Raw genomic sequence first — 13,004 nt, forward strand, 5'->3', positions numbered from 1 at the left:
CACGTAACAATTCTGTGCTATGTCTCTTGTTAGATTATCCTTCCTTTATATCTAAACTAAACATTTTAGCTTGAAGAAATGACTGACTCATTTTTACTTACACTCATTCAAATCGAGTGTAAGTTGTTTATAAAAAGCGGAATAAAATTCAAATCGTAATTACGTAAAACCATAAATACCTCCAATAATATTAGTGAACAAACTCACAATTGATAGTTCAGGATTTAACAGAACAGATAAATTTAATAAAAATTTGTAAAATATAATCGATAAGCCAAAAAAAGCAGAATCTTTTTAGCCAAAAAAAGTTTACTAAGATAAAAGAAGATACAACAGTACCATAAAAAAAATAAAGCAAAAAGCAATTCATATGTATAACCCACTGTAGTTTCTCATTATTGCTAATGAAGTGATGCTAAAATTGAATAAATGATGTAAGAGCTTCTCCATTTGGGTCGCCAATGCAAGAATAAAGAATCTTGTAAGCCATTTTTAATAGAGAAATTCAACTTATATGACATGCAATTTTAGTGGTGTTTACTTCAACTGCAATCATGTATTGCCTAGCTCATGGTGAAAAACATGAAATTAATGAATATATATTTTAATTCAACCTTAGTTTCTAGAAAAGGTAGGTACTCATTTAATTGAACCCGATTTAAACGCTGCTTTCTGACCAGGACATCAACTAGAAAATTATCTCCTTCTTTGGTAGTAAATGGAAGTTAATACTTTTATGCACGATACTTATTCTTTTCATCTACTAAAATTAACTTAGCTTTTACTTTGTTGCTACAAATATAGAGCTTAATTTTATAAACAAGTGAACTAGAAAATGGGCAACCACACTTTAGATTTGTGTATCAACACAGGTGGGAGAAGTAGAGTACGATTGCAGCAAATAGACCAAAACACTTTATAATATTATATTGCTTGAATTGAAAACTAAAAAAAAAGTTTGTTATAGCTTCTTTTATAGAAAAGCTGGGCCCTAATGCTAAGTCTGTTATTGATTAGGGCCAGTATATGGATGATAAAAAAAACTCAAAAATGTCACAATCTCACAAGAGTCATTGCTATTCATCACTGACAATGCAATTACTGGTATTTTACATGCTATATCACTTGAGGGCATGCAGGGTTGATTGTCAACTGACCAAGTTTTTTTTATAGTTGTGAAGGAGAACTGCTTTTTGCTAGTGAATGATTTTTCATTGTAACAGTAGTAATAAGTAGTGAAACTATTGTGCATTAAATCCTGATTGCCCTATGGTTATATTGCTGTTTAAAAAACATGTACAAATTCGATTTACTTTCGATTGCTCTCAAAGATTTTTTATTAGCTGCAAAACCATAGTATGGTTTAAAATCTAATGATTAGAGCTAGTTAAGTATTAAACTTTGCTGTTCGAGAGGCACTCAAACGCATATCTGCACAAAAACCAAACATATGTCTCAATCTCTAAAAATTCATGAGCTTTGCTAATGACTATTTGTTTTACATCTCTATTCGTTTGCTGCATAGTTGCAATGATCAGCAAACAAGTTGTATTGAAATTACTCTCCAAATTTATGATGGAGTTCTGAGAGTAATGATTTTAGCTCAAGCTCGTTGGCTTTTGAATTTTACGTTTGTTTTACTCCGTTATATACAGCAACTTATACAACACGAAAATATCTTTAGCTGGCTACAACTTAAGATTACTACACTAAGATTCTTTCTATCCACTTCCTATACAAAATATAAGCCTATGGAAGACTCAAAGAAATATCGAAAACATTTGTGAACTCAGTGCGTGACAAAAAATGTTCATGAATTTCAAATCTAACAACTTTTATAACGTTGATTCGTTCCTGAAGTTGGTCAAACTTGTTCTTGGCCCGATAATGAATGTAGATACTTGATACAAAACAAACGAAATGTAGCACAGTTTGTCTCGCTACAAAATAGCCGCTGTTATAAAACAAAAACGTCGCGCCTATTAAAGTCTACGATAAAAATATAATTATAGGCCTAAATCTTCAGCTATACATACTGGAAATGTCTTGCCATGCTAAATTTGGTTTCGGCTTTATGTAAGCTGAAACGTCGGTACAACGCATAAACCTTTTTAACTTGAGTTACGAATGAAGAATGGGATTAGTTAATAATGCGTTGTATTTATGTTGCACACAATTTATGCGAGCCGAATCATGTTTTGCTTACATAAAGTTATTCTAAAGATTTATGTCATATGGACTTGTAAGTTTAATGATTTTGGGAAAAAAGTTTTCTATCATAAGAAGCAATAGTTCTTACTCTTGACTGCGAAGATTAAGATTTGTCTTAGTACCTACCTAGTCAGTGACCAATTTCTACATTGAATATATGGTCGGTACTCGAATGTATGGTCGAACTCTACATGACATGTTATACTCAGCTGAGGCATCAAACAACATACATGCGGATACTTGATTTCAACATTTGAGCATGATTTTGACAAAAGCATTTGACAAGGTACCTCATGAGCTTCTAATGCAAAAACTTTCTACTAGACAAGGCATTGACAGTTATTTGTTAACATGGATACATGACTTCTTGTCTGAGCGAAATCAATGTGTGGTGCTCAATGGAGTTAAATCTACTGTTCTGCCTGTGACCTTAGGAGTACCACAAGGATCTGTATTAGGGCCTACTTTTTTCTTAGTGTACATCAATTACCTCCCAGATTTCATAGACTGCTCAGTAAGTCTGTTTGCAGATGACACTCTGATTTACCAAGTGGTCATCAACACAACTGATGAAAGTTGTTCTCAAAAAACGTTGATTCACTGCAACAATGGGCAGATAAATGAAAAATGAGTTTCAATGCAACTAAGTGTCACGTTATCGAATTTAACAACAGTGGAATAATACCAAAATACGCTCTTGGTGATTAAGTTCTAGACCATGTGGAAGACACACGTTATCTTGGTGTTTAGTTACAATCTAACCTAAGAGTTGACAAGCATATTTCTAAAAAAAATCAGTAGTTGCAAAGTGACAACTAGGCATGATAAAAAGAGCCTTATACTGGGCTCCACAATCTGCTCGGTTGCGGGCATACAAGTCATTTTGTCGTCCACATATTAAATATGCTGCAGAAATATGGGATCCGTTTCTAAAAAAACATAGCAGTTATAGAAGCTGTTCAAAATCAAGCAGTACGTTTTATAAGCCACCTTAAAGGATGAGAAAGTGTTAGTGAAGCGAAAGAAAAGCTTGGTCTTGAGCTACTACAAAAGAGACGTCGTGACATCTGACTACGACTTTTAGTGAGAATACTTAGCAAAGAGAATAATCATTCAGCACTGAACAGTTTGTACAACCAACTTATTAACCAATCCAAGCCTCCCATTCAAACTGGAGCAAACAGTAAAGGACTACTATCATCTGTACATGCCACTAAAAGTGAATACTTTAACAGCTTTCTACCTAGAACCATAAGAGACATTAAAAATCCTACAAATAACCACTCAGCTAAAGCACTATAAACTTATATAGCAAGTTAAGTTTGCACTACTGACTAACATTAAACACAATTACTCGAAAATTGAAAACCACTGACAAAATAAATAAAATCATACGAGACACACCACTTCCACATTAAGTGGTCTAGTGTGAAAACAACTACGAGCTAGTACGAGGAATATAATAAAATACAATAGTGTTAAAACCTTTGTGCAGCTAGCGACAAACTCTCCCCAACTGTGGTCAATGTAATGGTGATTCATACTTTGTAAATTGTACTAAACTAAAGTATAAATAGTTTAGATGAGTGTTCAGACCAACCTGAAAAACTCAATATGTGCTAATGGAACTCAAATAGCGCTTTCCTGCAGAGGAAGCTAGTGAGTCTTCAGATCTTTGAAAACACATCATTCTTTTCTATTGACCGGATGAAGATTAACTATAACTGTCTAAGTGTAACTGTATGATTATTGTCAAATAGAAATCTTTTAGTTCTTTAGATCAGTACATAAAGAATGAATAATGCCATACTTTCTGCCTGCTCTAAGATAATACCAGCTGGTTATATAGCACAATGTGAAGGTGCACGCAACTCCATCTCGAATGCTATTCAAGAGTTAATCACGAAGGTATGCATAGTTAATCAACAAACCTGTATGTAAAAATACAATCATACATATACACAAGTTGAGTTAAAACTCATCAGCTGTATGATCTTAAATTTGTGATGTTGGGAGTTTTGTCATCCTGGATTTTGGACTTATAGAAAAAGCTGCCAGATGAAGGATGGCCTGATGATATGATTGAATACTTTTTGGCAAATCTGTCGCATATGGATACCAATAACTTCAAAGGCAATGTAGGTGTCGGTGAAAGAGAGGGACGCGTATTTAGTGGTCTGGTCAATCGACGCCACTTCAGGTCGGTATATTTCTTGATGAGCTTAACGCTATCCTATTTGATTTTGAGTAGCATTGGTATAGGTTAAGCTAACTTTGTCTGTATGTACGTATACCATATATAGGATTTAAGGTCACTATATAGGTCACATCTGTGTCTCTATGATCATAACTTTGGTCTCATTCTCTTTTCAGCCATCTAACAAGAAAGTGATTTTGTAGTAGGAATGGACAGTTGTCAGGTTTTTATGTGTTTTGGGCCCAAATATTTAAGAACAGACCTTCAACCTACCCAACTAGCCAATTTACTTCCCAATAAGCTCTACGAGTCGAAATTTCAAGTCTCAAATTTTCTCTCATATTAAAAGCCTTTCCCCTTCACTTTTAGCAGGAATGCTTTTTCTTGATTGCATACTCTAAACACAAACACAAGTCTAAATGTTTCAAGTGTGGCCTAATTAGTTTTTATTCAATTCAAAGGTTTCACTTGAAGCTTAGACAGAAATTTTCAAATATTGCATCTGTATTCTTGTTCATATGCAACCTGTATTTATGCAACAAGCTCTATTGCTTTGGTTCAGTCGGAAAAAGTAGGTTTGTAAATAAAATATCGTATTTATATCCACATTTAACCTTTTTCACACATGCGTTCAGCTATTGTCCTTACTATCTCTGATGTGTTATAGATTAGCCCATGGCATAGGCCGATCCGGTGATATCACAGCTGTGCAACCAAAGGCAGCAGGCTCTAGCCTATTAAATCAATTAACCAACAGGCTTGTGCTTGATTCAATCAAAATAGCAGGTTAGTTTTTGGTTGATTATTATCACTTTTTTTCGATGGTTTGATGTTATAAGTACCTAGCTTATGTTTGGTACTGTACGACTTCATTATCTATCACATTTCAGTCCAGAGGGCTGTTTGAGAAGCAATTTGTACGAATTCCAAAACATGTGTCCCATTACAAAAGATGTCAACAATTATAATTCATTCCAAGACTAAAAATAACCTTTTTATGTAAGTTTACATTGTTTTACCCCATAAACTTTATATTAAAAAAGGGTAGTTAATATATATACCTATACATGTATATATATACATGTATATATGTCTCTCATGAGCCCTGTATTGATAGATAAGAGTACATAGCAGGTTGAAGAATGTATCATTGTATCTGTTGCAGTTTTACCCCAGCTGATTTTCTCAGACTCTTGTGAAAAAATAACTTATTGTAAAAATGGCTTGCATGTCTTAGTCTGAAAGATAAAATAATACATTACGTCAAACATAAAACACAGTCAATATTTTGTAAACCATTATGAATGCATCTGCTTGAAACAGTCTAGTACTAAAGAGAAACTGCTTGAAACAGTTGAGTACAAAAGAGAAACTGCTTTAAACAGTCGAGTAATCAAGATAAACTGCTTGAAACAGTCTAGTACTAAAGAGAAACTGCTTAAAACAGTCGAGTACAAAAGAGAAACTGCTTTAAACAGTCGAGTAATCAAGATGAACTGCTTGAAACAGTCTAGTACTAAAGAGAAACGGCTTGAAACAGTTGAGTACAAAAGAGAAACTGCTTGAAACAGTCGAGTACTAAAGAGAAACCTCTTAAAACAGTCGAGTACAAAAGAGAAACTGCTTTAAACAGTCGAGTAATCAAGATAAACTGCTTGAAACAGTCTAGTACTAAAGAGAAACTGCTTAAAACAGTCGAGTACAAAAGAGAAACTGCTTTAAACAGTCGAGTAATCAAGATAAACTGCTTGAAACAGTCTAGTACTAAAGAGAAACTGCTTAAAACAGTCGAGTACAAAAGAGAAACTGCTTTAAACAGTCGAGTAATCAAGATAAACTGCTTGAAACATTCTAGTACTAAAGAGAAACTGCTTGAAACAGTTGAGTACAAAAGAGAAACTGCTTGAAACAGTCGAGTACTAAAGAGAAACCTCTTAAAACAGTCGAGTACAAAAGAGAAACTGCTTGAAACAGTCTAGTACTAAAGAGAAACTGCTTGAAACAGTTGAGTACAAAAGAGAAACTGCTTTAAACAGTCGAGTAATCAAGATAAACTGCTTGAAACAGTCTAGTACTAAAGAGAAACTGCTTAAAACAGTCGAGTACAAAAGAGAAACTGCTTTAAACAGTCGAGTAATCAAGATAAACTGCTTGAAACAGTCTAGTACTAAAGAGAAACTGCTTAAAACAGTCGAGTACAAAAGAGAAACTGCTTTAAACAGTCGAGTAATCAAGATAAACTGCTTGAAACAGTCTAGTACTAAAGAGAAACTGCTTGAAACAGTTGAGTACAAAAGAGAAACTGCTTGAAACAGTCGAGTACTAAAGAGAAACCTCTTAAAACAGTCGAGTACAAAAGAGAAACTGCTTTAAACAGTCGAGTAATCAAGATAAACTGCTTGAAACAGTCTAGTACTAAAGAGAAACTGCTTAAAACAGTCGAGTACAAAAGAGAAACTGCTTTAAACAGTCGAGTAATCAAGATAAACTGCTTGAAACAGTCTAGTACTAAAGAGAAACTGCTTGAAACAGTTGAGAACAAAAGAGAAACTGCTTGAAACAGTCGAGTACTAAAGAGAAACCTCTTAAAACAGTCGAGTACAAAAGAGAAACTGCTTTAAACAGTCGAGTAATCAAGATAAACTGCTTGAAACAGTCTAGTACTAAAGAGAAACTGCTTAAAACAGTCGAGTACAAAAGAGAAACTGCTTGAAACAGTCTAGTACTAAAGAGAAACTGCTTGAAACAGTTGAGTACAAAAGAGAAACTGCTTTAAACAGTCGAGTAATCAAGATAAACTGCTTGAAACAGTCTAGTACTAAAGAGAAACTGCTTAAAACAGTCGAGTACAAAAGAGAAACTGCTTTAAACAGTCGAGTAATCAAGATAAACTGCTTGAAACAGTCGAGTAATCAAGATAAACTGCTTGAAACAGTCTAGTACTAAAGAGAAACTGCTTAAAACAGTCGAGTACAAAAGAGAAACTGCTTTAAACAGTCGAGTAATCAAGATAAACTGCTTGAAACAGTCTAGTACTAAAGAGAAACTGCTTGAAACAGTTGATTACAAAAGAGAAACTGCTTGAAACAGTCGAGTACTAAAGAGAAACCTCTTAAAACAGTCGAGTACAAAAGAGAAACTGCTTTAAACAGTCGAGTAATCAAGATAAACTGCTTGAAACAGTCTAGTACTAAAGAGAAACTGCTTGAAACAGTCGAGTACTAAAGAGAAACTGCTTGAAACAGTCGAGTACTAAAGAGAAACTGCTTGAAACAGTCGAGTACTAAAGAGAAATGCGAGTGTGAGTATGGAGTGAGCATCAGTTGGATGCCAGGCTGAGCCATAGAGTTCCCTCAACTTATTTTGGGCTGTTCGAGCTTTTTGAGTCTTCATTCAGTATTGTATTTTTATTCAAACTTCGATTTATTTAAGCTCTGAGACATTTGAAAACTGAAGTTGAACTGTTTATCGCTGTCTTGTATAGAACATAGCTTAGAGTGTAGCTGTAGTCTGGCCGGTAGAGGGTAGAGGTGCAATTATAAATGGAAAGTTTTAGGAAAGTCTGGTTGGTGAAAAACTGCAACAAGTTTAAGTTAATGATTTTGCTCTAGGTGCTTAAACAGATCGCATGAGGACCCACTACTCAGTCGTCTGTTAGTCCGGGCATTTAGCAAATCTGCCATGATTTCTTTAGTCTGGGTGCTCTAGCTATATTCCAAAAATCACTTGCGTAATACTACTTATATTCATATAAATCATACTAATATTCTATAATAGTATATTTGTGAAAATATTTCGACGAATAAGGTTGCATGAAAGTGTAAACAGAAACCATCTCTCACAACTACATCACATTTGAGCCGTTTTGGAAAGAGAATCCAAACTACGGCGGTCTCGTGTGGCTACGATTTTCTGTTCATTTCTGAGCTTTTAGGAACTTGTTATCACATTTCCACATATTTGGCACCTACAACACAACAGAGTAAGACATGGTGAATCTTTTGATACCAAATAACTGTAATGTGAATTTTGTTGCAAGTCAACCTTTAATGCAATTGCGCTTAGGTGTTTCTGACTGCAAGGCTTGCTTTGTGCTGCCTATGGCCACTGGGATGGCGCTGACTCTCTGTATGCAAGCATTAAGGAATGAAAGACCCGAAGCTAAATATGTCTTGTGGCCTCGTATAGACCAGAAGTCATGTTTCAAGTCTATAAGCACTGCAGGTAAGTTTGCTTATTTGTATTTTTACCCCTTCACATTACAGCTATTGACAAATTATCTCAACGTTATGACTGATTTGATCTCTGTCTGGTTTAACTGTTTCCTAAAGTGCTCAAGTGCATTACATCCTTGTGCAGGAACTTTGGTTGTTCATGTAGAAGCCAAGTTGAGTAAGAAGGATGACAACACTGTCACCAATTCTTTCTTCTGGCTATGTAGCTTTATAATAGATATTTTCTGGGTCAGGCTATATGAACTTACTACTGATAACTTATGTAACCCGACACCACTTGTGCATGGGTATGGCCAACGGCGACTAAACCGTCAAACCTCATACAAATGGGGAGAATGAACTGGACACCCTTACAGAACCAAAGAAACATGTGTAAAAGCGCTGCTGCACTATACCAGCGAGCAGTATATATGGCAGCATGTGTAGGGTGAGGACAAACAAACCTATTTATCGGCCAGCCACTGCAACTGGATGGAAACCTGTTCTTGCTCATTGGATACCATTTCCTTGTCAAGAGTGTGAAGTTGATCTAGCGAAAGCCAGAGATCAGCAGCTATATGGAATAAATGGAAAATGTAATGTTTTCTAATGTTGTGTCCTACATGATGATAAATTTATATGTTGGCCTCTTTCCTTATGTCCCTCAGGTATCTATTGGTTGCAGCACTTTTGTCTATCATCGTTGTAAAAGACCATCATATCTGTTGCCATGTGTTGTTCCTTTGTGAAAGACCATCATATCTGGTGTCATTTGCTGCTCCTTTGTAAAAGACCAACGTATATGTTGTCCTGTGTTGTTCCTTTGTGAAAACCAACATATCTGTTGTCATGTGTTGCTCCTTTGTAAAAGACCAACATATCAGTTGTCATGTGTTGTTCCTTTGTAAAAGACCATCATATCTGTTGTCATGTGTTCTTCCTTTGTAAAAGACCAACATATCTGTTGTCGTGTGTTGTTCCTTTGTAAAAGTCCAGCATATTTGTTGTCATTTGTTGCTCCTTTGTAAAAGTCTAACATTATTGTTGTCATTTGTTGCTCATTTGTAAAAGATCAACATATCTGTTGTCATTTGTTGCTCCTTTGTAAAAGTCTAACATTATTGTTGTCATGTGTTGCTCCTTTGTAAAAGATCAACATATCTGTTGTCATTTGTTGCTCCTTTGTAAAAGATCAACATATTTGTTGTCGTGTGTTGTTCCTTTGTAAAAGATCAACATATCTGTTGTCATTTGTTGCTTGTAGGATTCAAAGCAGTTGTGATTCCCAATAGACTCGAAGGTGATCAGCTCTCCACAAACCTGGAAGCACTCGAGCAGCAGATCGATTTACTTGGAGCCGCAAACATTCTCTGCGTTATGTCTACCAGCAGCTGTTTTGCTCCAAGGGCTGTCGATAAGTATGGCTCCACTCATCAACTTATCCTCAAAGTGTGTTCACGATAGCAGTTTAATTACAACCCTGTGATAATTTTACTTGCGAAAACAACTAATTTCTCTATAAACAACTTTTTTTAGCCGGAGGCTGCATAGTTTATTGTATGTACTGATATTTCAGTGTAGAAGGAATTGCCAAGCTATGCAGCAATTATGGTATCCCTCACCTGCTCAACAATGCCTACGGGGTCCAGTCAAGCAAGTGTATGCACGTCATACAACAGGCTCAGAGGGTCGGGAGACTCGATGCCTTCGTACAGAGTACAGACAAGAACTACATGGTGCCTGTCGGTGGCTCAATTGTTGCCGGTTTCAATGAAGCCTTTATAGATGCAATTGGTAAAACTTATCCAGGTAGGACAGTTTGCCATTTGATATAATTACTCGCTCATTGACATACACCCAGATATCATATTCTTCACTGTCCCTGTTTTCTCATATCTCTTAGCTCTGTAAGTTGGTCATAGCCTGATAACTCCTAGTTAACCGTGTCCTTTTTTCAGGTAGGGCTTCTGTAACGCCCTCACTCGACATGATTATCACACTTCTTTCTATGGGCTCATCTGGTTTCAAGGCGCTTTTGCGCCAGAGAAAGGAACTGTATGGCTACCTCAAAGAGGAAGTAGGCCAGGTTGCTGCTAAATATAACGAGCGGATTCTATGCACACCAGGAAATCCAATATCAATAGGTGTGTTAATAGGTCATAGTCAGCTTACCTTGAACTACCTTCTGATACATGCTAATAGATGGGTGAACATTGGAATTGTAGTTTTACAATAGCCACAAAATTACTAAGGAGCTCTTTTGGGTGATATTTTGAGATGCATAGATTGAAGATGAATCAATTTTAAATTCGACCTAACCTGACAGGTGCTGCTAGTGACACACTGGGGTAGGTGCTCTCAGGAAAAACTAGGTGGCAAGTGTTATTACCTGAAATTATGTTACTTGATCTCCTTCTACATGCATGTGTAGGTCTGTCATGCGCTATTTACGATTTTGTTCTTGAGTTGTTCGCCATCTGCAGGTGTAACACTCTCACATAAAGAAATGGCTAGTCACGAGCTGACAGAAATTGGCAGCATGCTGTTTACAAGAAACGTCTCAGGGTTAAGGTAAGTCTCAGTATTTTATAGTCGACTCAATGAACAAGGAATGGCACAGCCAAAAGTTATCAGTTTCTGGGCAATTATGAAAAATATGTCGCCGTTTCACTCTTAAAATTTTCAAAGATAAAACAATCAAGTTATTCTACTGTTTGATCATATTCATACATGCATAGAGCTATATATATATATATATATATATATATATATATATATATATATATATATATATATATATATATATATATATATATATATATATATATATATATATATGGAAAGATGATAGCCTCGACTAGCTGCGATGCTCTTGCGTACTTATGCCTCATTATTCACACAACTTTTCAAATATTTTTCTTTTTTATATGTCATTGTAATAGAATACAACGAATAGAATACAATAGAATACTCTTATGCACACATAATCAATAAATTAAATGAAAAGATAGCAGAAGTTAAGAAGAAATTATTTAAGAGTTATAAGTGTAGGAGTTGTTGTAAGGCTGGTTGTAAGTGTTAGAGCTAGCATACAATAGATTGACTTTCGATAAGATCAAGGGTGGAAAAGTCCTGGATGAATGTCAACATCTTTTGTAATAAAGCTTTTACATTCTTAAAATCAATTTCAAGTTATACATACACTAATATATACACATATATACATACAAGTAAAGACACTAGAATTTGATCTTATTAAATGTTTTATGGCTTACGGTGATACGGTACATATACATTTTATCATATCTCAAAACTTATTTAATTATCCGATTATTAATTCTTCACCGATTCACTCTGGGTCAAGCTGTCCAAGAAGTGTTGAATGCCTGAAGGTTTGTTAACAGATCTCAGAAAAATGCAAAAATGATGAGTCGATAAACATTTGCTTTTTTCAGGAATTTCGACATCCTTTTTAAAGTTAATTCAAGCCAGTTTTAATGGTTATTATCACAATTCCATTATTATGTACTCTCAACTTTTTAATTATTCATCCACAGAGTAGTCACCTGTAAAGATGAGAAGGAGATAAATGGACATACTTTTCATGGCTTTGGCTCTCACCACGATGCTTATCCTTCACCCTACTTTACCGTGGCAGCTGCCATTGGTATGACTGCTGCCGATGTGGACACGTTTTGTAAACGTCTTGACAAAGTGTTATCTAAGGCGTATAAGCCAATAAGTGATTGATTGCATTTCTCTAAAACATGCTCAGTTATTAGGCGTATGACCATCCTTATCAGCTGTTATATTGTTCATATAGCTGCTACACAAAGACTATCGCAAATGAATCTTATGAAAACAACGTAACCAACTTCCTGTTGGTAATTTCAAGAACGCAAAGTAAGAATTGTGAATGCTTGGTTCAAGACAACCATCAGTTTTTCTGATACCAATATTTGTATTTGTGTCAGCGATCTCACGCTCTGTCCTTAAATGCAATGACTGTTATCAAAAGATATTGTTAATTTGTAGCACGTATAAATAAACAAGTTGATGCTCAATTTAAACACTTTAGTTCATCCCTTTATGTCTGTTTAATAGGGTATTTTATTAAACAGCTGTTCAAGAAATTTGCTCTTCTAAAATGGTTTGCTAGTATCAAGGTATACTTCAACAACAAATCAGTGCAATAGATTTATTGTGCTGTCAGCAATACAAGATTTGACATCATTTGAAAATGTGAAGTGGAAGGGCTGTTATTTAAGACTAGCTGAATGCCCTGTGTTGCACCGATAATAAAAACAGCTTATAAACATTACATTATCTACTACATTATCTTTACACTAGACTACCTGCAACTGTTTATAAGCTGTTTTTAT

The 13,004-nt window shown here is 35.3% G+C and overlaps 1 protein-coding gene across 1 annotated transcript; it reads left to right on the plus strand.

Moving 5' to 3' along the window:
* The first annotated feature begins 3,981 nt into the window (after positions 1-3,981).
* Positions 3,982-12,680, plus strand: LOC137393229 (O-phosphoseryl-tRNA(Sec) selenium transferase-like). The gene is made up of 9 exons (XM_068079684.1): positions 3,982-4,119; positions 4,257-4,411; positions 5,076-5,194; positions 8,474-8,632; positions 9,887-10,040; positions 10,199-10,431; positions 10,581-10,766; positions 11,106-11,193; positions 12,180-12,680. Exons 1-9 carry the CDS (start codon positions 4,006-4,008, stop codon positions 12,370-12,372), a joined length of 1,401 nt encoding a protein of 466 aa, XP_067935785.1. The 5' UTR covers positions 3,982-4,005; the 3' UTR covers positions 12,373-12,680.
* Positions 12,681-13,004: the final 324 nt, after the last annotated feature.

This window comes from Watersipora subatra, chromosome 4 (assembly GCF_963576615.1).
Source record: "Watersipora subatra chromosome 4, tzWatSuba1.1, whole genome shotgun sequence".
NCBI lineage: Eukaryota > Metazoa > Bryozoa > Gymnolaemata > Cheilostomatida > Watersiporidae > Watersipora > Watersipora subatra.

Coding starts and splice junctions, on each gene's coding strand:
- LOC137393229 (XM_068079684.1), top strand. CDS start 4,006: ATGAATAATGCCATACTTTCTGCCTGCTCTAAGATAATACCAGCTGGT. Junction 8,633..9,886: donor CAAGTCTATAAGCACTGCAG/GTAAGTTTGCTT, acceptor TGTTGCTTGTAG/GATTCAAAGCAGTTGTGATT. Junction 10,767..11,105: donor AGGAAATCCAATATCAATAG/GTGTGTTAATAG, acceptor CGCCATCTGCAG/GTGTAACACTCTCACATAAA.